Source organism: Leuresthes tenuis, unplaced genomic scaffold (assembly GCF_036924035.1).
Source record: "Leuresthes tenuis unplaced genomic scaffold, fLeuTen1.0.hap1 SCAF_17, whole genome shotgun sequence".
NCBI classification, from domain to species: domain Eukaryota; kingdom Metazoa; phylum Chordata; class Actinopteri; order Atheriniformes; family Atherinopsidae; genus Leuresthes; species Leuresthes tenuis.
Genome location: NW_027325371.1, coordinates 11188484 through 11213656, shown reverse-complemented (window position 1 = coordinate 11213656; position 25173 = coordinate 11188484). Strand labels below are relative to the sequence as shown.

General features: G+C 39.7%; 1 protein-coding gene across 2 annotated transcripts; it reads left to right on the top strand.

The window, feature by feature from the left end:
- The first annotated feature begins 720 nt into the window (after positions 1-720).
- cdc42ep4a (CDC42 effector protein (Rho GTPase binding) 4a) lies at positions 721-16006 on the top strand. Of its 2 annotated transcripts, none has more exons than XM_072368989.1 (2): positions 721-958; positions 13001-16006. In XM_072368989.1, exon 2 carries the CDS (start codon positions 13123-13125, stop codon positions 14179-14181), a length of 1059 nt encoding a protein of 352 aa, XP_072225090.1. In that variant the 5' UTR covers positions 721-958; positions 13001-13122; the 3' UTR covers positions 14182-16006. The 2 variants fall into 2 exon arrangements, with proteins under 2 accessions (XP_072225090.1, XP_072225091.1); XM_072368990.1 differs by lacking the exon at positions 721-958 and adding an exon at positions 10779-11415.
- The last annotated feature ends 9167 nt before the right edge of the window (positions 16007-25173 follow it).

Sequence of the window (25173 nt, the reverse complement as noted above, 5' to 3'; positions counted from 1 at the left end):
CCACTTTCACTGGTAAACTGCTGTATAAATGTATTTAAACAGCAGTTTTCCAGCCACTCACCATTTAAATATATTCAATGTAAAATCTAAATGCTCCTTAAAGATCGGTCTGCACTTTCTATTCTATATATTGGGCATATTTCTTTATCATACACTCTCATCAAGGCATTTGGAACCATTATATGGTTAAGTATCTCTCTACTTCTTTAGAAGGAAAGGCTTTTTAACTTGGTCTTTGTTCCGTTTAAAACTGTCATTTTAAAGGACGTCTATGTTTTATTTACTCTTTAAGGTGATACATGATCAGCCAAGTTAGCTCTTATATTGACTTTAGAAGTAATGAAGCAATATTGTACAAGACTTTGATTCAGAAAACGTTCTACAATATTCAATATGACAATTTACACATTACTATAATTTCATGTACGGTGGATTTAAAGTAAAATACCGTATGTTTTATTTTTTTTCACGTTGATATATGTATATATGTATGTTGCTTTGTGCTTCCTCTGAAACATCACCATGACGCGACCAACGTAAATATCATGAGACATTATCGTTCTTCAATTTTTATAAATGTAATAGGCGTACGTGACGCAAACTGCGTCTTTTCACTCGAAATTAAACTGTTTCCGGGCAGTCGGTGTGGCCCCACGCTGGCATCCTGTGTCTTTAAGGAGCCATGTAAAAGAGGGCGTGTCCACTCTCACTACTGCAGGACGCATTATAGTGAGTTCTTGCGCCTCAAATCAGAAGCATCGTTTGTGAGGATGCAGAAACAACTAATGTAATATTTGTCTAACAATAAGTCAGAATTGCTCCTTTTAAAAACGTTGCTTGGAGTACAAAGAGCAGACATCAGCGACTCTCATATTTCTTTTGTTGAACGCACCTCCATGAGCTACCTGCTGGGGGCCTAGAAGTGGAGCGACAGCCGGCTTTATGAATGGGATGCTCGGTAAGAGTGTATGCTTTTGTTTTTTGTTTTTTTACTTGCACTTAAATCCTAGTATAATAAAAGACGAATGTTTTTCTTTCTTTGTACGGGTTTTTATTTAATTCAGCTTTGCTCACTGGTTTAGCTGAGTGCACAATACGCATGGCTCGTGATCCTTTTGGTCCTTTATTATTGTCCTCCAGCCACTGACCCACCCAGAATCAGCGCTTTATTGTAATATGATCGAAGCACTCAGTGGTTCACACGGGAGTGAGTTAAGTGCTACTAGATGGGCAGAAACGATTTATCATCACATTATTTTTTCCCTTTTGAATAATCCATTTTGTCGAGGAAGTTTGTGTCGTTAGAAAAGAGTTGTTTTTTTGTGTTCAGCATCTCAGAAACACATTTGTTTATTCAAATTGTTCATTTGGGAATGTCTAAAAGTGATGGATACTGTTTCATTGATGTGATTTTTTTACTTGTTTTCAAACGGACTCTCTTATTGGCCTTCTTAGGGAAACAATAAGGCTAAAAACGTGTTTGATGACAGATTTCTATTCAGGGCAATATCCCTGTTCTTTCAGTAGTGATATATTGAAACACTTGTGTAAACTTTAGGTAATTGGGGAACTTGAATTGGCACATATTTGCTTGATGTGAGGTGTTTTTTACATGATCAGACGAACAAAGCCACACATTTCTGCACTCTCATGCTCTGCACTTATGTGTGCTGTTTGTCCAGTTCATCAGGCCTCTTACCCAGAGTCTGTTGACTTGGCAGTCCTGCTGTGTTTCCTGGGCTAAGGTGACATATGATGAGCTTATTGGCCAATATTCTAAAGAAATGACGCTCAGGTTTGTAGGCCATCACTCGGTCATTGCCACACTGAAAATTGCCAGGCAAGATTATGTTACCTGTTGTTTCTCTTTGTAAGAAACCAGGTGGTTTCCTTTGTGTTTGCAAAAAAATGTGACATTTGACCCGTCTTAACCAATACACGCCAGGACTTTGTGAGACGCCACATTGTGCTGCTGGCTTGAACAGTGTGATGGATTTAGGCTGATGACACAGCAAACAAGCAAACGTCATCACTGAGATTAATGTATCATAGACTTTACCAGTTTACTTTTTCCCAGAAGTACCCCTGTAATGCCTCTGGGTATAAATGACACATTTTTAACCAGCCTGTTCAGGTTCACTTCACTCCACTGCTCTGTGTTTCTTAAATTTCAAAGCATCTAAATGCCTCCGGGAGACATGTTTAGTGTTCAAAGGTGAAAGTTCTCTTCCTTCTTGTGGTGTCAGACGTTGTGCCAACCACTCAGTTTGTGGTTGTACAATATTGCTTATTTCTCAAGAAATACAACTTTTCCATGATTGTGTTTACAGAAGTGAGCAAATTTGTGCTCTTGACTTTTATTTTTGAGATAATCAGCATTTTAGAATACCACTGTGGTAGTTGGGCAGTGAAACGGTGTTATTTGTAACCACAAGTATATGGTCATGTGCCCATGTTTGAACATGTCTGCAGTTTGTGTGCTCATTTGAGGCAATGTGTGTGTCCTGTCCTGCCCCTTCACATTCCAGGAAATACCAATATAAACTTCCTTTTTTTTTTTTTTTTCCGGAATGTCTAAGGATGGTGATTAAGAATTTCTAGGTTATTAGAGAGACTACGCTTTGCTTTTGACTGGTCTTTTGATAAATGTGTAATCTAAGTAACATATTGGGCTGTTGTCTGTGCTTTAGTTTTTACCAGGGGGTTGCTAATGATACACACATTGGTGAGATATGCTAGTCATTCAACTTTAATTCTCTTAGTTTTCACTGTTGCTGGAATTATAGTTTGGTGTTTTGACTTGTGACTTACGTCATTGTTGTCCTACTGCTTCGGAGGGCGTCTTGTGTGCTTTGTGTTTGAATCTTGTGTTTGTTCCTGTGTCTTTTGTCGGTCTGCTTTGTTTTCTGGTCCCATCGATTATTATGCTGTACCGTTTCCTTGTTATAAGATGCAGATATTGCATACAGACATTACTGAAGCGATGGACAATACACAATCGTATGATCTTTACACAAATGTTTACAGTTTTAGTTTGAACATTTTTCCTACAAGTTTATTAAAAATTCTGAGCAGACAAATTGTTGACTTATTGTTCCCTTATGAGCTGCACTACAGATTTCTAACATATTTCCCCAAATTGCCTTGCAGCATTAGAAAAGTATTTTTTGACAAGTGTTTAGAAAAGGGCAGATGGTTGGAAGAAACATGCTTGGCAGATGATTGCAAAATTGCAGCTGAGGCTAGTTTAGATTAGAATGAAAATAGTTTTTCCCCTTAGAAAAGCCCAGATTTTCCCCTTCTTTTTCTGTAGTTGGATTTAAGAAATATTCTGAAGTAACTGATGCAATAAACATCTCTGGAAGGGCTTGGTGAAATATTGAATAAATAGAAATAAAGTATTGGTAGTGGAAATAATTAAAATAACCTAAATTGATAAATCCAGATTAATGCTTTCTCCGCTGAGTCCCAGTATGAAATGATTTAAACTTGAACACAACAGCAAACATCAACTTGATTTGTGAAAATATATTTTTTTAAAAATAAGAAAACTAACAAAAAAAACTAAGTTTGTCAGCTCTTTAATACATCTTTGAATAAATAGACTCCAATGAAGACTCAAATTTAGCAGGTTTTATCAGAGATGTAGAGATTTACATCTTAGGTTTTGGTTTTGGTTTTGGCTCTGTGTGTTTTGGTCTGAATTGCTGCTTCTCACAATTGTTTCCAAAGGCCATGTATCACTCCTCTAAGTACCAGCAGTACTCTCTGGTTGACCAGTAACCTGGCCCTCTGTCAGTGCAAATCACTTGCATGTGCGAGCTTTGCCAATAACAACATGCTTGAATAATGGCCACTGAAGATGAACAAATGAAAATTGTTTGGTTATACAAAGTGGAATGTGGAATGGATCAAGTTGCTGTATAAAGTTTGTAACAAAGTAGTTTCAAGGCAAACCTGTTGGAGTATCAGAATCAAAGACATGGAGTTTAAAGGGACCTGTGTGTTTGTGTGTGTGTGTTTTGCTGCCTTATTTTCCAGAATCGCTTTTACAAGAAGGATCATGCTGAGAAATCCTGAGGTGTTGGTATTTTATATCATAAAAGATTAGGTTTGTTGGATTTGTTAGAATATTGGAAACAGTCGCAATATGAACCACTGAGCTGCCGATATTAAGGCAGCACTGCCTCATTCATTCAAAGAAGCAAATATGAAAGTGTTCTGCAGCTGGAAAATGTTGTTTTGCTCTACGTGTTTTTATTATTTTTATCTTTTTCCAGTCATTGCCCATCAAGGGGGCTTTATTTTATCTTTTATTTAAAAGTAATAATAATAATTGACACCATTGTGAATTATTTTTGTTTGAAGTAGTAAAAATACAGACTAGATCTTTTCTTTAAGTATACAACCATCTCTTTTCTTTTGTCTTCTTTTTATGCTGACAAAAAATAAAAGCACAGCACTTTACAGCACTGCACAACATAATTAAAAACATCCCAATTCAATTATTTTACATTTCTCTTATCTTATAAAAAGAGATTTATTTTTTTTCTTCTCCTCTTTGAAGCTGCTTCCCATCTGTCCATGCCTCTCTGACTTTATAATTATGACACTCTCCCACTTAGAAAGCAGGATTCTCCGACTCCCATCATTACCCTAAATTCTTTCCATCAAGGAGCACATGTTTCCTCCTGGGTGTTTCAAAATATAACCTTGCTCTTCTTCAGCAGTGCATCACAGACACCGACTGTACAGACACCTGGGCCTAAGGTCGAGGCTGTCGACACCTGTTGTGACTCAGCTGCCTGTTGTCGACAACCCTCGGATGGGTTCATCTTCTAAAACAGCTAACCAAACACGAGGGGCTCTGTGCATTGATCCATAATGCATTAAAAGCAGTTGTTGAACACAATATCAGCATTGGTTCACATCCCTGTTGGTTATTGAAATTGAGTGCTGATGGAGATATGGGCTGTGTTTGTTTGGACAGCCCCTCTGTAATACTGTATGATTGTGCAAAGCCTTGTTTACAATGAGTGGTCAGGAAGGGCAGGCTGAGGAGATTTCCGGAGAGATGGGAGGGTTTGCAGCCTCATTTTTTCCCTGCCCTTCCTGTGGACGTACTGCCTAACATATTCGTCCCTTGAAACTTGGGCATTTATGTTTGTGCAAACTGCTGTTAGGAAGTTGTTCTTTCTTGACAGATTTGAAGTCATTGGCATTTGTATCCCAGTTGTAATTCGTCATATTCTTGATATTCTACAGATGCATCTACAGTAGCCTGTTAGGGGTCTCAGACAATTTAGTGCAGAGAGGTAATTATAAGTAATGTAGTCATTGACCATTCGAGTCTGGAAAGATCTCAGCTGTTTCTCATTCCTAAAAGCATTAGAAAGGATCTTAAGTGGTTGTTTCTGCCATGTTCTCTTGTTGATTATCACCATTGTGAACCTGCTTTCTGCTCATTCCCTCTCATTATATTGAGACACTCCAAATGCTTGAGTGGTGCCAATAATTTCTTTCCCCACCCACCATTTCACAAGTGACACACATGTTGATCCATGCAAGCCACAATTTCAGGTAAGCGCGACTGTAACTTTTATTCTAAACAGAGATAATAGCACAGTTGGAATGTATAGCATTGTTAGTGTATACAAATGCACTGTGGAGCGTGGAAAGTGATGTTTATCAGTCGGTTGGGAATACAGGATTCTTGTCTGCCATCTGCTGTTTGTGTCTGTGTATGAAAGCTGTCATTTTCATCCCAGCAAAGGATTGTGGAAAAAAAAAAAGATTGAGTGTCATGTCTGAGGGCTGTGTTGGCTGTAAATGTAACAGAGACAAGTCCTCTCTCCTCGGGTATCAGAGGTCAGCTGGTACATGTCGAACTGACTTGCTTCAGGCCTGCTTTCTGCCAGGAAATCTTTAATTTGCTGTGGGGGCTCTTTTGAAAATGTGCTGCCTTGTGCCCTCTGGACCAGCTGGTCTGATCTGCTTGTGTAATATAACAGGTACTTTAATTGTCTGCTATTGATCAGGATAACTCTTAAGTTTCTACTATTGTTTCTTTAATGCAACTATGAGTTTGCTGAGCTGCATTATGATTTACTGGTATAGAGCCATTTTCAAAACACTGCTGAGCTCTCAAATTGTTTCCCCAGTTGGAGTTGTTTGCTGCAGATATTCCACGCATTGACCTTAAGTTAGATTCAGACTTGAGATTTCACCAACATGGATACCTATTCCAAAACTCACTGGCAACATTGTTAGTAGTAAAGCTCAAATATGTGTACCCTGCCAGGGCAGGGTGAGGTGCAACATTATCATAACACAACACTTTGCACCAGCTTGTCAGGTATAAGTGGGCACAGAAAAAGACAGATTCTGGTATATGTGAATGTGTTGTTTTTTTTGTTTTTTTTGTCTCCGTCTGAGAAATCCAAATAAATCTTGCCTTCAGTGGCTGTACAAGGCATTGTTTCTGGGAGAACTGTATTGCTCAAGTACAGCCTGTCTGTGTTGAACTTGCATGGGTTTTTCTTCAGGCATCCTGGCTAAATCAGTGGTTCCAAGTTGGCTGTAGGTGTGACTGAGAGCATATATGGTTGTCTGTCTCTCTCCATTTGCAATGTGATGAACTGGCAACCTTTCCAGGTTGCATCCTACCTTTGTCCCAGTGTCAGCTGGGAGAGGCTCCTGCCCCCTGCAGGCCTTGCAGGACAAAGTGGGGAATAATGACAGAACTAGTATTGGTGTTGTATTAATGAGTTATTTAAATACATATTTTGTGGAAAAATAGCTGTCTTATTGAGCAGGATTTCTTGATTTGATTATATGTCCATCCACGCCTTCAAATAACTTTTATTTATGTCTCATTTTTGTTGTACATATCAGTTGCCATAATTAAAAATTGATATGCAGGTTCTCAGGAGATAATTTTGTTTTAATTTCTCCTATCATATTTTCTGAAAATGCTCTATGAATAAATGTTAAGAAAATTAATGAGAATACGCAGGAATACTGTCTGAAATTCAAAAACATAGGATATTTAATTATCTTGCAGCAAGTGAACAGTTTAACACAGAGTCTGTGATGCAAATGTTCAAAGATACAGAGTTTTCAGGACACTTTTAGAGGGTAGAGTGGACGGAGGCTTGCATTTTTTGCTGATACGAGTCATGAGACATTCCTCCTGCCCTGCTGAGAGCAGACAGTGGTGCTGATAACGCCGAGGCCGTGGAATATTCTCTTCTTGGAGCAGACAGTTGTGTTGATAACACCAAAGGCTGTGGGATATTCTTCTCTCAGAGCAGACCATGGTGACCTCTCCAAGTGCAGCTATTTGTCTCATGCATAGGTACAATATTTGCAACATAAGCAGTTACACAGAAGTATAAATGATTATATGGGCATAAAGATAAGCATTTTTCTATCAATAAAGAATAAGAAAGATGATCTGAGTTTTGGTGTCACTGGGTGGCTTTTAACACATTGAGCTTTGGTAAAAAGTATCAGTATCATCAAAATCACTTTTGCTTTTACTTGGTATCAGATCGGAATGAAATTAGTGGTATCGCACATCAATAATGTAAAGATGTTTTTCTATTAATTTTATTCATATTGATGTACTTTTACAATAATGACTTACCAGTGGAAAGAAACATACACACAGGCATGCATTAAACAATATAAGGATGCACCTGTAATCAGCATGCACACTCCCTTGGTATTAACCTGCTGTATTCTCACTTTTGGTTCCTCAGAGGTTTTCCAGAATTAGTCAACTGGTCCATATGATGCTGTCTTACCTGCATCCCCTCTTTAAAATCTCTAGGAAATGTTTCAGTGGCTAAAGGGGTGTAGGGGGTGTGAAGAAGGTTAAGATAAGCTCTCCACTTTCTTGCTGTAGTAGAACTGCATAGTAGTGAGAGGTGGAGGGATATGTAGATCAACGACTTACTCTGAATCCACAAGAATACTTCTTCCAGCACTCCAAAAGGGTCATTAAAGTAACAGCTAAATTTGGCTTTCGTGTAAGAAGGAGTGCTTTATTTAGAAATTGTCATCAGAGCAGCATGTTTTCTCATTGCTTTATTTATCTCAAAGGGCGTCCTCTGCTCTGCTTTTGTGTGATTGGGAGATAATGTGATTTCCACTGTTTGTCCTGTGGCTGCTCCTTCCTAAATGAGACATTCAGGCCTGCTAACTGAGTTGCATGTTAGATACCATCTACTAGAGGCCATTTTTCTGCTTAATTACTGGGGTATGTGTATGGCACTCTGATGTTAGTCTGTTACTGAACAAGGGTATAGATCTTTCTTGTACTTAAACACACTGAAGTCCATTACCTTTTACTATCAAATGGGATTGCAAACTGAGAACAGAGCAAATCAGCTTGTTTTTTTTTTTGTTTTTTTTCTCACAGATTTTGAGTACATGTGCCCCACCCAACCCCCTCCCTCCTCCATCTCCCAGGTCATGTGGTTGTCCATCCAGGTCAATGACTTCTAACGATGCCGACAGAAAGAATCAAGCAGCAACCCCCTCTCCCAGACAGTGGAATACACACAGGACAAATCTGAGCACAAAGATAGTGCATCAATACCTCGTTTTGGAAATGGACCATAACTCACATTTGAGAGTTAGTGAGTCTGGGAGTGATCTTTTGTGTATTGGTATTGAGCAGCCTAGTTTGACCATATTGACAAGATGTGAAAATTTATGAGTGACGGTCGTTATCCAGGCAGTCAATAATTCTCTGGGATCTTGATTTTTGAATTTATTTTTGTAATGTATGTAAATTCCACATCTTCTGAGGATTTTTGTGCTAGCTAAGCTATAAAAACTTAATGGCTACTTGTCAGTTATAGGAGGGTTTTTTTCTCATTTATTTATTCATATATTTTTTGACCCATGCCTATAACTCACAGCCACTGTTTGTTCACTTCCTCCAATGCTGCAGTGTTAATGAATCACTACAGCAATGCTGAGGTTACTCTTTGACCTAATTATCCTCCTTTCACCCATTCAGTTGAAAAAAACAATCCATTTCAATTAACTTCCCACAATATTTCTTTACTTTTTACTCAGATGGAATGAGGTTATTTAGTCATTTTTCATCACAAAATATCTGTAAATAAGTAATTTGTTAGCTAATTTCTCTAAAGAACAAAAAAAGAAATGTAGACTCAAGTTGGGTGTAAATAGGATGTGTGAAACTAAACAGAGCTAACGTTGCATTCCCATAACATAAATAAATCTTAGGAAATCGACAGAAACATTATTTTTGCAAACAGATTTGGAAAGAGAAATGAAACTGCAGTTATGAACCATTCCCAGTGTGTTCATGTTTATCACAGTGTTCATGCATGCATGCGTGGCTGCTTTTCTCTCAGAAGTTCAGAAATACCACATCCACATCAATGCAGTTCAGTCAACCCTGTAATCCATGCACATCATTTTAAGCGCTCAGGGTCTGGAGGTTAGTGCAGAATGTGACAGTTTCTGTGAAGCATTACTGTCAAAATGAAAGGATGCAGATGTGCCTCATTTGCTCTTCCTCTACGTTCCTGTCTCCCTTTCTGTGTCTCCAGTGGGCTCTGCTGCAGTGGGATCATGAGTTTGTTTACAAAGTCAACTCCCCACCTCCCCACTCCCAATGCTGTGACCAATGGTTCCCACGCTTACTTCTGTCTTCTCAGGCCCTTTTACATTTTTGTTTCATTCAAATACACCCACTTACTTCTGCATGCTCACACTTCTTCATAGATTGCCAGTTCTATCAGCTTAGTAATAGACATGTCAGTCAGGTCTGATTGGGCATAGCTTCTGGATCTGGTTTAGACTAACTGATGAAGAAACAGCCTGTATGGTGGTCTGAAACAAATTTCTGCATGCATGTGACTGAAGTGAGCACCAATAAGTTTTTCTGCTTGATCCTGGCTTTAGGGTGAGATGGAGGAATGGGTTGTGAGCTTTTACCATCCCCACTCTTTTGAACCACTGGTTGTTTTTCCCTCTTTTATGCCACCCAAAAAGAAAGAGGTTTTGCATGGAGGTGGGGCAATTTCCATGGTTATTTCTCCATAACAATTCAGAACAGGCTGCTTCAATAATAATCATGTTTTTTGCAGAATAAATGAACATGTTTGTTTGTCTTGGTGAAGCCATTCGAGGTTCAGGGAATGTTTTCATATCATGATCCAGTCTAAGTGGAAAATGCTGCAATCTTTCACATGTTTCATCCTTGTGTTGTCTAAAGCGTTGGGACTTTTCTGTTTTTTTTTAATTCATTTTCATTCTGGCATATAAAAAAATAACAAAGATAGTCTGAATAAGTGAAAACATGAGACAGGGTTTAAGATTAATTGTATTGGTATTCTTAAAAGGTTGATGAAGCAAATAGAAGACAATTTGGGACTATAACTTAATACTAAGATTTACCAAAAGCCTATCAAGAAATAAAACATTTGAATAAAAACAGCTGATTAAATCAGAGCGGTGCAATGAAAAAAGACGTGGCAGTTTGTGTCAGTCAATGAGGTAGTGAGCTGATGAGTCCCACCGCCTTAGAGAAGAAGCTGGCTTTGAGCCTTGAAGTTCTGGCTTTGATGCTTTGCAGCGTCCTGCTTGTGTGCAAGGTGGGTGGGCTCTTTATTTAATGTGTGACACCCTGCTTTTGCATTGTTTATGTAAATGGCCCAAATGAAACTACTATGTCATTTTTTTTTTTTACCCTCTGCAGTACTTTCCTGTCTGAAATGGAACAGTTCTGATACCTTACAGTAATACAGGAAGTAAGACTGCTGTAGAATGTTGTCAGGACTGGGATGCTGAGGCCAGCACAACTCAGCCTTCTATGAAAATAAGGGCTTTGGTAGACTTCCTGTGTATTACTGGCCATGTTGTTGACCCATGTGAGGACCTTTGGACAGTTTCAAAAGGATGGTTTCCGTCTCGGTAGAGGCAGATTGCTAACTTTAATCAAGATAGCAATCTGCCTCGACTAGAGTTGTCTAAATGATTGTTTTGCATGCTCCAGTAAGGCCTGAAGTTTTCTGCAGGCTCTGACAGGAAACAACTGTTGCTTGCTTGCATGAGTTTGTTTCTATAGAAACCAAAGCAGGTGTATGCATTAACAGGAAGCAGAATAGAGACTCGGCTGGTAAAGATAGGGGGTGGCGACAGAAAAACGAGGTCAATGCACTAAAAAGCCTGCCACATTAAACATCAAAATCTCTCAGTGGTGCCTCTACCAAAAACAACTCTTGATCTGAATATATTTTGAAAACCTGCCTGTAAGAAGTCCAAAGTCGATGTCTCTGAGTGTTTTAACTACCTATTTGTGTAAGCGTGAGTAAATAGAAAGACCGAGGCAATGTGCAAGCAGGAGAGGTGCACAATAAAGACGACAAGGTAAGCATTTCCTCTGGCTTGCTTACATGTTACCATAAGGAGTTTCCATGCCAGGCAAGCGCATGTTTCTGATGTGTCTGTAGAGACTGCTTGCATTTCATCGCTCAGACCGCCATGGCAGCGTTCTTTTCCTGTGTATATTACGTGGGGTTGACAGTTAATGAGACACCCCGTCCTCCATTGTACCGCCTCAGGAGGAGGAAGCAGCAGTGTCTGTCTGGCAGCTTGTGGTGAGGTTCCCCACTATCAGCTCTTTGAATAATGTACAAGCCATTTTCCGACAAGCCATCAATCAAACCATAAGTGTTTGAAACACTTTGGTTTAAGAAGAGGCTGCTTGGGGAATATTGTCCGACACTTTTCTGATCGCAATTCCACATTCTTTGACATAATAATTCATAATTCATCTTCCTGCCTTAGTATTGCAGATATTGTATATGTATATGAATATCCATGTCAAGGCAAAATTGGGCTGTTTTAACTTTATTTTTATGTTTAAGAACTTCTAACTTTTAACACACATCCGCATGAAAACGCCATTCATGCAGAAACACGAAACTCGACATTGAGCTGGTGTTTGAAAAAAGATTGGGAGAAGATTTGTGCCTTACAATAATTATAAAGAGTCTTCTCGTTCTTGCCTGGAAGTCACATGCCTGTGTGCATGCAGAGAATATATTTCCTGAAGACTGAAAAAACTATGCATGTGTGTAAACTAAATCTAATGCACATGTACAAAGCACTTCTGCCTGACTACAATGGATGGCATGATAGGACAACATGTGTTTCTGCAGGGGGACCAAACCCGCCTAGTTCATCAGGCCCCTTAGTCACTGATTTAAATCTTGATTGACTGCAGACACTGACACTGATATCCTAGCTTCCTGCATTTAAATTTGGGTACTCTTGACCTTGGCGTAATGGGGAAACGGATTACTTCTGCTTGACAATCTTTGGCTTGATGATCTGGGAATCTGCTGTTGTTTAGAAAAGGCACCAAAATATTTCTTTTCTAAATCTACTTAGTCTTTCTAAGATCTGCACTGAGTTCTGACTTTTCCTGTTGTATTGTGTAGATCTGAGTATTGGGTGCTGTCCTTGGTGAATTATGGCATCTTGGAACTTTAAACACCAACAAGCTTTTAATATAACTGGATGGAATTACATTCAAATTACCCAATTTAAAATTTGTATATATATATATATATTTTTTCTTAAGAAAAGCTCAATAAAGAAATATTGTATGTTGCATAATCATCATTGTTGTTGTAAGCCTAATTTCACCCTGACATAATATCCATGATGACACTTCTGTCTGGGACAGTAAGTGACTTCTCATTACTAGATAATGAAGGTTTTGGCCATTTAGCATCTGATGTGTCAAAGTTGAGTGTCATAGCAGGAACATATCTTTCAGCCATCAAATATCCCTTTTGATTTGTGTTGGTTTGTGTTCTGAGATTTAACAGCTGTTAACTGTTAACATCCTAATGTGTGAGCTATGCAATAGTTAGGTTTGTATTGCAATTGATTACTGCTATTTTCCACTCTATGAAATTTATTGTGTTTTGTTTAAATTTTTCAGGTTCCACAGCTGACTGGAGTTGAGGATCAATATTCTCCCCAAGGTTAACAAACATTCTGAAGAGTCTGGTGCTCTTTTTCTGGCCTGACCACATCTACGTGCAAAACACCTCATCAGCCACTATGCCTATCTTAAAACAACTAGTGTCATCCTCTTCCCAGTCTAAACGTCGCTCTCATATGGATTTGACGACGGAGATGATCAGTGCCCCTTTAGGTGACTTTCGCCATACGATGCACGTAGGTCGCAGTGGTGATGCTTTTGGAGACACGTCCTTCCTCAGCACACGCTCAGGGGAGCCTTCCCCTGAAACCACATCCTTCCCTCGTTCCCCTCGGCCTGGCCTTCTATCGCGCACTTTCAGGAGCAGCAAGCGCTCCCAGTCAGTGACCAGAGTGGATCAACAGAAAGACAGCCTGCTGGTCACTGGAGGCTCTCCCACTTTTGTTAAAAACGCCATGTCTCTTCCTTTTCTCAATGATGAAGACAGAGGAGACAGCATGGTGGCAAAGAGTTTGTCTTCAAGTCCATTTAAGCAGCATGAGGAGCTGGATGGGAGAGGTGCAGCTGCAGCCACACACTTCCTCGAGCTGGAAGAGCGAAACTTTGGTGAACTGACTGAGCTGCCAGAGAGCTCTGTTCATTACGGAGGTGGAATGAAGCATGCAGAATCGGTGATGTCATTCCATGTTGACCTGGGACCCTCCATGTTGAATGACATCCTGGATGTGATGGAAAAGGAGGATGATGATCTTGGCTACGAGGAGGGCAAGAGCAGCGAGGGCTGTGCCTCACCACCCGTCAGCACCCATGGTGAGGAAGAGGATGGCAGAGAAAGGGAAAAAGACGACGACAGGATCGAGCAGATGGATGCAGATGAAGAGGCAGCAGAGTTGCATCAGCAGGCCTCACTCCATCCAACCAGCTCTATTGATCTGAGGCCCAAAGATGGAGGGCCTTACACCCCAGAGTACACTCCTGAGATACGACCCAAACACTTGCAGCACCTTGACAGCTGCTCCATGTCAAGTTCTGGTTCTGCTCCTCTGGATGATAAGGCGAGCAGCCTGAATTATGCATATGCAGGCGATACAGATAGCGCTACTTTCAGTGCACCACCAGAAGAGGAAAGCAACTTCTCTTCTTTCTTGGAGGATGAAGATGATGAGATACGTGTATGAGTATCCCGTGTCATCTTGGGGGGGGGACCAAGCTCCGGAAGTGATTTGTGAATCTAGCAAGTCCCTTTAAAGAGTGGATTTTCACTTGAATGGGATTAATGCACTGTTGCCAGGTACAGTGTGAGTGGTATTGTGAAGAAGATGAAGGACTTTTACTTGGCACGGCTACAAAGAAAGTGCAACTACTTCTTTAGGATGTACTAACTCCATCCACTTGAGCTTCTTGCCCTCCACTTTCACTCGGTCTGTCAATTCTTGTCTCTCTTTTGAACATTGCGGTAGCTGTTGTGAAGTGGGAATTTGCTTTGAATATGGAAAACTCATGAAATAAGCAAGGAGTCCTGGTTGAAATGGAACTTTAGTCAGAAAAACAGTTTCTATGCCTAAAACCCACGTCAGACTTTTACTCTATTCCCTTTGACTCGATGTGTCACATGTGCTTCTTTTCATTTGGTTCACCTCTTCCTAGCTTTGCTTTCTATCAGGCTGTGGAACATCACTCAGCCTTGCCTGAACAGAGGGCCTCTGTCACATCAGTGGTGGGTATCTTGACACAATAAAGGGAGCTGTTTTTGTTACTGAATGTGAGGCCCAGCATCAAGCCTCTTTCATCAGAAAATATTATCACAACACCACAGATCTTTCAGACTTTTCTCCTTTATTCTCACTCATTTAACTCAGGGTCCCTGTGATGCTGCTCGAAGGCTGCCATCACCCAGTTTACAACAGGACCACAAAGCCCAAACCTTAAATATTATTTCTCTGGCTGCCACACAGGCTTCGACTCTGTGAATTAAAGAAAACCTGTAACACTAATCGAGATGTATCGGGCTATCTATAAAGACTTGTTATCACAAGAAAACAGAGGTGTAAAGAGTAATGTGTGGCACATTGTTCAATGATAAAGAGATGAAAAAAGACACTGAACAGATTACTTTTTTATGATTTATATCAACACGAACAGACTGTTCTTCCTTCTACCCTCCTTCTCTCATTTCAAGTTGAAACTGAAAAAAGTTTAATAACCACTTCCTTCCTTCTTCTTTTTTTTTTTCTTTTCGTTGTGGCGTAACTGAACCATAAAAAGATTATTGTCAGTAGTCAATGAGGCTGCCTTTATGTTTAAACGGTCTCCACCACCACACTTGTATAGGGCTTTAAGGTATGTACGGTAGAAAATGTGTACTGGCAGGCAAAGGTAAACCACACACTACTTGTATTTGTTGTTTCATACATCTTTTCTTTTTTTAATCTTGGAAAAAAGATCTTTGTGTCTTGTGTTGTGTCTGTTTAAAACGTGGATGAAAAAGAAGTCGGCAATAGATGCAGGAGCATTAGGAAAGATTGCTGTTTTTCAGCAACTTGCACAGTCATTGCAGCTTGACTCTGCCTCTTGCATCATTAAAGCCACAAGGCTGGGGCTTATTTGCGCTGATTGATTTCTTAGCCTTAACTTACACTGACAGATGTGCCAAATTAATTTTCTAGCAAAAATATCAGTTGTAAAACTTGCTTTTGGGAGAACTTGTTGAATATGTTTGTCACTTGTTTCTCTGTATAGAAAAGCACTGTTGAATACAAGTTGAGAATTTGGCTAGCAAGTTTAAAGAATAAGCGTGAACGTTATCCTAAGGTGTAATATGTCACTCACACTACACTCTGTATTCTGGTCATTTCAAAAATTCATATTGTGTGAATGAGACGCTGTGTATTCTGTATAATATGATATGCCTTACTGTTGTCTTCTTTACTGTATATTTACGGCTTCTTTTCTGTATTATTGAAAGTAACCTATATTTTTCATTAAAAGAGAACCATGAGTGTCCTCTCTCTTGTATATTTTTTATTTTTTTTTGTCTGAGCAGATCAGTAGATGCAATATATGCATGAAGTACAACCCTGTCACCATCCTTGACAAAGAAATTCCTTGAGTGCTGCCTCTGCTTCCTGTCACTATTCATTGGCTCTCCCTGAAGAGGAAGGAAGGAAGCAATTGATGCCTTTGTGGATTATGTCTCTTAAGTGTACAAGATTAATTTGATTTGATGACTCACAAGTAAATGTGAGTGATAGACTAGAAGTGTAAATATATCTGTAAGTGTGTGTGTGTGTATATATATATATATATATATATATATATTTGAAATCTTATTTTAGAGCCATGTTTTCTCATCAATACAGATGTGAGAGGGGTATTGGATGAATGAGCAAAGCTACATCGATGACAAGTAGTAATTGTCACCCTGCTGATTGGAAGATGGATGAGTTTAACAGTTCTCTAAGATCATGATCCTACTCATCATCATGGGCTCAAAACAATTCTGTCACTTTCGATTATCTAAACCATCATTCGGCTCTTCACACACTAGTGAGCTCCGCGCAGCTCGGGCAAAGTTCAATGCACTATATTTTGTTAACACTTGCTGAAGACAGTTCAAGGTCTCACCCTGCATTGCTCCACATTAAAGCTGCATGCTGAGAAGACTGCTCCATTTCTCTTTGGATTCAGCCTTTCATCTCCACTTCAGGGGATCTTTAATCTCTCCCCACTTTCTCTTTGTCATAGTCACATTATTTCAGTGTCCAATCTGCCAGGGGGCTTGGAAAAAGTCATTATTCTTACACTTGTGGTAAAACAGGCGATTTATATTGATTGTTACGGTCAATACAAACCAGTGATGGTATTGATCCTACTTTCTCTCTTTCTGTGTATGAGGTCATTATTCTTTTAATAGATTGTTGGACTGTTTCTTGGAGAAAGAGACTAAATCTTGACTAGGCACCACTTTTGCATTTGAGTCCGAAAAGCTTCTTTTTAATCACTCCTTTTTATTGAATTATATATCATTCTAGTGTGAGGTTGAGTAGTGTAACCCAACCCTGCAGAAAGCCCCTCCAGGAAAAACAATCCTTTAATATAAAGCTTGTCACTTACTGCCATCTAGTGGTTGTGTGAAGCTTGCATCTTATGGGTATGTCATCACCAAATGTAAGCTGAGTTGAATTTGAAGCATGCATGAATCTTTTCTTAATACATCTATACCATCCTAACAACATAATACTGATTTATTACTTCTTTTTGTTTTAATTTCAGTGTTACAAACATGGCCATTAGGAGAAATAGTAATGAAAAAGGAAAGTCTTAGTCATCTTTCAGGACTGTCAAAGAAGATCATTTGGATGATTTGTAGTAAAAGGAAGGATGTGAACACAACTGTTCGAGTTATCTCACGTTTCAACCAGAAACCGGAGACTCCTGATTAGTTCAGGGGATCAGCCAACTTCCCTCCCCCAATACAAAACCATTGTAATTTGAGTCTTGCCTTGCAGCTGTTTCTCCCGCTCAAACACCCTTTAACCAACGCAGTTTCTCATCTACTTCTGAGGCTGTCTAATGTAATTTCCCCATTGGTTTCCAACTTTCTTTGAAAACAGTATTTTCTTGCTTAAGCCACCGATGGGAGGCGCTGAGTGCCTTTAGGTTTACAATATCAGGGGCCCCTGTCTGGACCCACAGCCTTTTCCGCCAAATTCCATCAGCAGACTCGCAGCTCTTCCAGAAGGCTGAAAGTATGCTGAAATCTGGAAAGTATTAAACAACCTGCTGGTGGAGGGGACTAAGGAAGAGAAGGTGGGGGGGTGGTTAGAGCAGAAAGAAAGGGGAAGTAAAAATTGGGGGATGGGGGAGGAAAGAAGCAGAATACAAAATTGTCTATAAACTGCCCTTTGACTGCCTCTGCTCCTTTTCCCCTCCCACACACACATTGGTGCATGAGCGTACACCACTCCAAAACAGCCATCCCATATACAAATGCATCCCTCCAAGCAATGACAGCATTTTCTTTTATTTTAGCAGCAATATTTTGCAACTCCTTTCTAATGGTTCATAAACAAACAGCTGTTTCTCTTGTGTAGCTGTGCAAAGAGGGGGAAGGGTGAGCAAATCTGTGGTTGTAGGGTAGTGGTGTGTGTATGTGAAGATGTTTGCTGGTATACAACTGGAAGGAAGGTGCCATGGTCAAAAGTCTCCAACTGTGTGTTTGTGGTGGGAATGATAAAACTGAACAAAAGCACATCACATGCTTTGATTCACATATCTCAGACCATCTGTATGGTGCATACTAGAAGTGCATACTATGACCATGTGAGAAAGTCTGCCCATAAATGGCATATAAAAGCATCACCAAGATAAGGTTTTCAAATTATTAAAAACAAATCTTTTAGCAGTGGATGTTCTGTCCACTGTTGTGAGGTTGACTGTATTTCAATATGCTGTCATCAATTACGATCATTGTGTATTAGTCATTCAGTAAAAACATTTTCTTCGGATGTCTTTTATTGATTAAATCTCAACATATATTATCAGAGTAGTTCATCTTTGCCTTTTCAAATGCTCCACATCTGCCTTCGGTCCAATCTGCCAAGTTCCACGTAAGCATGCAAAAAAAAAGACTGTAAAACTGTTAACTTTAGAAAACTTTCTCTTTTTTTCTTAGTTTTGTATTCTCAAGGACAGGCTGACTTATTCCACAGAAAGAAACAGCAGTACGGATACTGGTGTTAACAGAAGCAGTGAACATAAACATTCCAGCACCAAACATTGACCTCTTGACCTCTAAAACCTGGATCTGCAGAGCAAGCAGCAGGAGACCACACACACACACACACACATGCTAGGGGGAGGAGCTGGGAGGATGCAAAACCTCTGATTTAAAGACCTTCAGATGCCTGAGATGAGGGCAATGAAAAATTAGACCAGCCTCCAAACATCACTGCAGTCTTCCCGCTCAGGGATTTTTGCAGGTATGTCAGAATGTGGTTATGGCTTTTTCAGATGGAAAAGTTATTCCAAAGGAAACGGCTTCCTTCCAGTTTGTTCTCCCTCAGTTGTTGAGCAACGAGAAGTTTCCTTCATAAATGTGCAGATTGTGTCATAGCCCCATTGGACTGCTGTCAAATCTGCACAGTAAAAATGTGTTTTTCCATCCAGTGAGCTGCAATCGCTAAATTCGCTTTTAACTCAGCAGACTGAAGCATACATTAAAAAAAAAGCTGCATTTCTCCTTCTTTTGTTAATCAAAATAAGCTGAACCAAAGTCTTTTAGTTTTGGAGTTATTTTCTCACTCTGTAATAAATCAAAATGTAGGCCTTAATCATAATATTTGAAATTAACTTTAAATTAACATCTGGTCATTAAAAACAAATGTTTGTCTCGAGAATTGAAACAGTGATTCATCCCATCATTTTCCGTATTGTCCTTCTGCCTGTGTGGTTCTGTTTCACTCTGCTGAAGGTCCTACAGCCATGTGGGTCCCCAGGAGGTCCAGCATGGCCTGCACTCAGCCATGACCACAATGGATGGGGCTGGGGGCTCTGCTGCTCACTACCCCTCATCCCTGCCAGATGCTGCTTCCCTTCCAATGCCTGTTCAGAGCTGGCTGACACTGAGGGAAGAAGAGCTCTATACGCATCGTACTCCCACACTGCCATAGGTAGACATCCACGTATAAACGTTTGAGCAATTCTTGATGGAATTATGTACATTTGTGACATTGTTGCTTACATCTGAATAAGCAAGCAATCGATTCATTTATTTAGTTCACTGGTGGGAACACTCCATTTCTCAGTGAGCCCTTGATTGATAAAATAGCCTTCAGATGTTGATCACTCAGTGAAACTACATCCTTGCCAACATAGACTTGGCGCCACCCTCACAGAGGCTGTATGTCCATACAATGTGCTTCTTGTTTGGTAGACACTGCATGCCCACAGTGGGGCAAAAATACTCTAAAAGCTGAAAGTGGGAGATCACAAGGGGTCACTTCCCATAGACCACCTTTAAACTTTGACCTTCTAGTCTTTCTTCATTTTAATCTACCCTCTCTTCTGACATAATGAGTGATACCAGTGCCTCTCATTCGCTGCAGGAGCAGAAAGAAGGGAGGGACTGTGTCCACAACTGATGCCTGAGACTATTCCTGCTGCATTTGTACAACACTTTTATTCAATTCAACACCTTCTGTTGACTAAACATTCTGAATATCTCCAAACTAAATTCAGTTCTTCACATTACCATTTGTACTTACTAATCAGTTTGTGTCAACTATGATATCACCACAAAATACTTTGCAGCTATTTTGAAAGGTGTCTTAACTGTCACTTTGTTGGGTAAGATGAGACAATGTTCAGGTATTTATAAAACAGTGACCACTGTTTGCTAATGGGTTAACCTCAGTGATTGTATTGTGTTAATATTAGCCCTGACACAATCAGCCACACAGACTCTCCATTACAGTCTATCGCCTGCGACTTTATACACGAGCTCTATTTACTCGTTGAAACACTACAACAGGCTCTGGCTCTTTCTCCGAATCTCCATAGCACCATAAATCAGGGCGTGTTTAGAGACAGAAAACAACACTAGTGTGAAGAATCCCAGAGCTTTATGTGGAGAGATGACTTTAAAACACTCTGCACTGGGTGTTGGTCCTCCATTAAACAACTCTGTCATCCAGTTTATGCTCCACTCCCTCTGGCCATGGCTCCCTCTGGGCTGAGCTGGAGAGGAGAGGGGGAAAGTCCTTCATCATACTGGTATGGTTTTCCTCTCCCCATCTGAGTTTACGCAGGCAATCAGGGCTGACCGACCATAAATAGATGTACTTTGTGTTTGTTTGTGCTCTGTTTTGTTAGGTTGTCTTGTGTATTGTTTTTATTTAATTTTCTTTTTCAAATGAAATTTGCACAGTATACTTTGAAAAAAATTTTATGTGATGATTTGCATGTGATGTAAAGGCGTGTCTGGCTTCTCAGCTCAGAAGATCCAGCTGAGCATGAGGCTAACTCCTGGATTTCCTGTCTAAGAAAACTGCCTTTTGGCACATTACCTAGCATGGTAAACCCCTCTCCACCCTCTCCATCTGTAGCTGTTTACTTTGATGGACAGCTCACTGCAATTTTCAAAAGAAAGTTATTCGAATCTCATTTCAAGCGAAGCAATGGCTTATTCACACCACAGTCATGCTGACAGCAAAAACCTCAAACTTCATGGGAGTGGAGTTTGTGTGTGTGAGCATGAATTTAGGAATGCAAGAGTGTTTACATGGATGTTTGACCTAGTTGGTGAGCAATAGCAAAGCTGGATAAAATGTGCAAAAAATCAGTGCAAAGCCGAAGAAAAAGAGAATGAATGGCTAAGTAACCATTCGAATACTTGTTTTTCACTATTCTCCTGCTGCATGCTCCAGCTGTGCTGCAGCTATTTGGCCAGGAAGTGTTGGAGGAGGAGTGTATGGGGTGGAGGCAGGGTGAGGTCACAGTGCTGTTGGCCCCTGGGATGGGAGGATAGCTGAGAAGAGAGAGGAGACACTTGGCTCACTGTTACAGCTCTATCTATTCATTCTTAATCTTACTGTTAACTGAGCTCGTCATTGGCAACATGTGGCGTAGCCAAAGCGTTCCAGCTCAACACACAGTGCTGCCATTTTAAACATGATCAAACACAGACCCTCTATTTCATGTATGTACCCATGCACACACAGACATAGTGTAAGTGAGTCACTAACAGAGCCATAGTCATATTTAGAGACCACTGTGAGTGCCTGGCCCTGCATGCTTGGGATGCCTTGGGTGTGACCAGGGTGGCTTGCAGTGCGTGTGTGTTTTTGGGCTGCTCCAGCTGCTTGTCGTCTGCACCCATCACTTCTCGCTAAATGAGAAGAGCCAGCCAGACAGTGACACAAGCGGACACCAAACTCTCAGTAGAACATACACACACACACACACATACAAGCAGAGGAAAAGTTGTAATGGAAACGCATGCAGATAGAAAATGGAATTTCCTGGTCATGAGTCGTTTCGCTCTGAATCAGGGCATTGGTCATCTTTCAGTATGTTCCTAATCATTTCACACATTCAAAAGTGGGGAGAAATGGATTCAATATTAAAGTGAGAGGCATTTCTATTCAAAGCAATATTTTAATACATAGGCAAGTCAGAATTACACAGTTTCCAGTTTTCCATGAAGTTTCCAGTCATCCATTGTGCAACAAAACACCAGAGTTAGTCTGGTGATTCTTAGGACTTCTCACAGCCCACTCCCTCCTCCCACAGCCATGTGCGTACTTTTTACAGACTGAAGCCCTAAAAACCCAGCCGTGACCTGAGAGAATTAAATATTCTCCTTGGAAAACACCCACATCCCCAAGGTGGCATTTTAACTTGTCAGCTGCATTGTGATTGTATGTATAGTTTTCCATATGTGTATGTGTGTGTGTGTGTGTGTGTGAGAGAGAGAGAAAAAGGAAAAGACAGAGAGAAAGCAACTTTGTTTGCAACTTATTCATAAACCCACATCTCTCGGCTGTTGAGTTGCCATAACATGCTTGTTGTATTTACAAAATACATTGGTTTGTCATCAAAAAGAGTGACATTATGTTGTGCCGTCGTTTAGCTTTTAGAAAGAGGTTGAAGCTAAACTGTACACTCAGTGCAACAAGATTACAACTTAATAATGGAAAAAAATATAAAAACAACCCCTGTTTTCAATTAGGTCTTTCCGTCCCATCCCCCAAAAGAGTTCAGTCCAAGCTCCTATGCTATATTTTCTTCTCTGAGTTCACCACTTGCCTGTGCCATATGGCCAACTATGGGATTTAATGTAACTGTTTTCTGACTGTGCTTTCTAAAGCTCAGCTGTTAAACTTGGGAAACGGCATGGCCATGTTTAGACTCATTCTTTTTAGTCAATTTAATTCTAACTGAAAAGTGAAAGATGGAAGAAAATCATTGTTCAGTATTTAATGTTGAGATTAATGTTTCTTTTTTTCCTCTTTGCAGCTTTTGGTTGTTGTTCTTGACCACACCCTACTTTCTTGTCATGAAAGGATGAAATCTATTACATAAAAGAACCTAACAGAACACATGTTTTGAAAGTCTCATATGGGTGGGGGAACTGGCTACAGTCTCATCTGGAATGGGTAAAGCATAACAACACATCCCAACGCTTTTCATCACTCTGGATGAAGAGCGATGTTCAGCTGGGATGGGAGTGGGTGGGATTGTGCCAGAGCTATAAAAGAAAATGCTGGGGGCGATATAGATCAAGATGTTCTTTCTTTCTCTGCCTGTCTTCATATATGTGAAAAATAAGCAGCAATGAGGGATTTTGTTTAGTTAGGTTATCTTGTAAATCTGCAAGGTCTATGTTTAATGGGGATACTAGACAAATCTTTAATGATAAAAGGAGACTGCTGGTTTGTGTATGCTCTATATTTCACAGATATTATCCCAGAATCAAACAGCGTGGATGGTGCTGTTAGACATTCCCCAGATTTTTCTTTGTTGAGGTTGCAGTTTCTGAAGGAAACCACCTTTTCTTTTTGAGTTATGAGCTATGCTTCTTGAGTTAAATGTCCATCATTTTCAGTCCAATTGTGCTTTCAACAACAGTACTTTCTGTGCAAAGAAAATGTTGCTCTTAAATAGATCATGACACTCAGCTCTGTATCTTTTATTTACTGTCACTGTCCATTATCAGTTGTCACATGCAGGAGCAGAAATCCATGCAATGTGGTTTAACCAGCAGCTTTGTTTTATAACTGAGGTGTTCAGAGTTAATTCAAGTCAGGCAAAGTTTGAGAAGTAGATAATAATCCACCTTGGTGACAGGTGACTGCAATTGCTCTCTGTTTTAGAAAATACAAAATAAAGATGAAAAAAGTCCTAGCGTTGACCGAGTAGTTGACATCTAAACCTGACGAGTGATAGATCAAAAGTCAGTTCCACAGAATTTATGTTCACTGCTTTTATTACCGAAGGCTTTAGCTACACATATCCATTTGACTCGTAACTTCGGTAGTGAGTCTGACAGAAGTGGACAAAAATAAAAGAACATTTTGTTTAACACTGACTCTGTGAAATGATTTAATCACCATCACCAAACTATCTCATCAAAGTAAAGTAAATTTAGCAATTAATCATAACTGCAGAAGTGATTTTTTTCAGGCTACGCAGTTTGCCTCAATTCATACATTGTTCAGTATTGTTAAAAAATTTTTTACCCCTTGCCTAGAGTGAAGTTTTATATTATTTCCTTAATGATCATTGCCTGAACAACACAAATGGCAAAAAAGCAGTAAGTAACAGGTCTTTGCAGTAATGGTCAGGCAAAACAGTTCTTTGAGTTAAAATCTGATGTCAATATTTCTACATGCTCACAATGTTCACATGAATCTTTGGAGTATTACCGTTTCCTGGGAAAGTCTTTGCATGCCTATGCCTGCCTCTTAAAATCATAGCACACCTTTTTTTTCACATGACATGAAACTGTCTCTCATGATCAAAAACGACATGTCTAAGGTTCCGAAAGCATTTCATGCCCGTGTTTTATTTTGCAAATTGTAACATGCTTACACTTCATCAACAGTCACAAATGGGATCTTACACAATCATAACAAGTTAAAAAAAAATGCTTGTAAATAAGTAGAACGCAGTGGACTGTGGTGTTGTACTGCAGAATTGAGCCACAGAATCGAGTAAGAACCCCATTCAACCCATTATCCGAGGACCTTTAATTTGTATTAACTTTATTGTCATCTGATGTTGGTTAAGGTTAGACATAAAAGAGCACAGTCATGGTTACATACTATTAAAAATGTGATTTGGGAGTTTGGGAGAAGAAAAATTTAAAACACATGGTTTGGCTCAAATATTTATACATACATGGTTACAAGTTGGCATTATGTCACATAAATGCTGCCTATAAAATGACAGGCAAAGTAGAACATTGGAATATCACAATTTATAGTTCTTTATTGTGATACTACTACATTTTGGACATGTGGACAAACCCATCCGTTACATGTTCTTCTGTTAGACTGTACTGATCTTAGATGACGCACATGCAAAAATAAAGCAGTTAATAGCTGCTAAATGAGCAGAGCTTTCATGGCCACTAAAAATACCAACATTATGATTTTCTCACAAATTCT

What these genes read in the sequence shown, in the direction of transcription:
- cdc42ep4a (XM_072368989.1), top strand. Translation starts at nt 13,123, where the DNA reads ATGCCTATCTTAAAACAACTAGTGTCATCCTCTTCCCAGTCTAAACGT.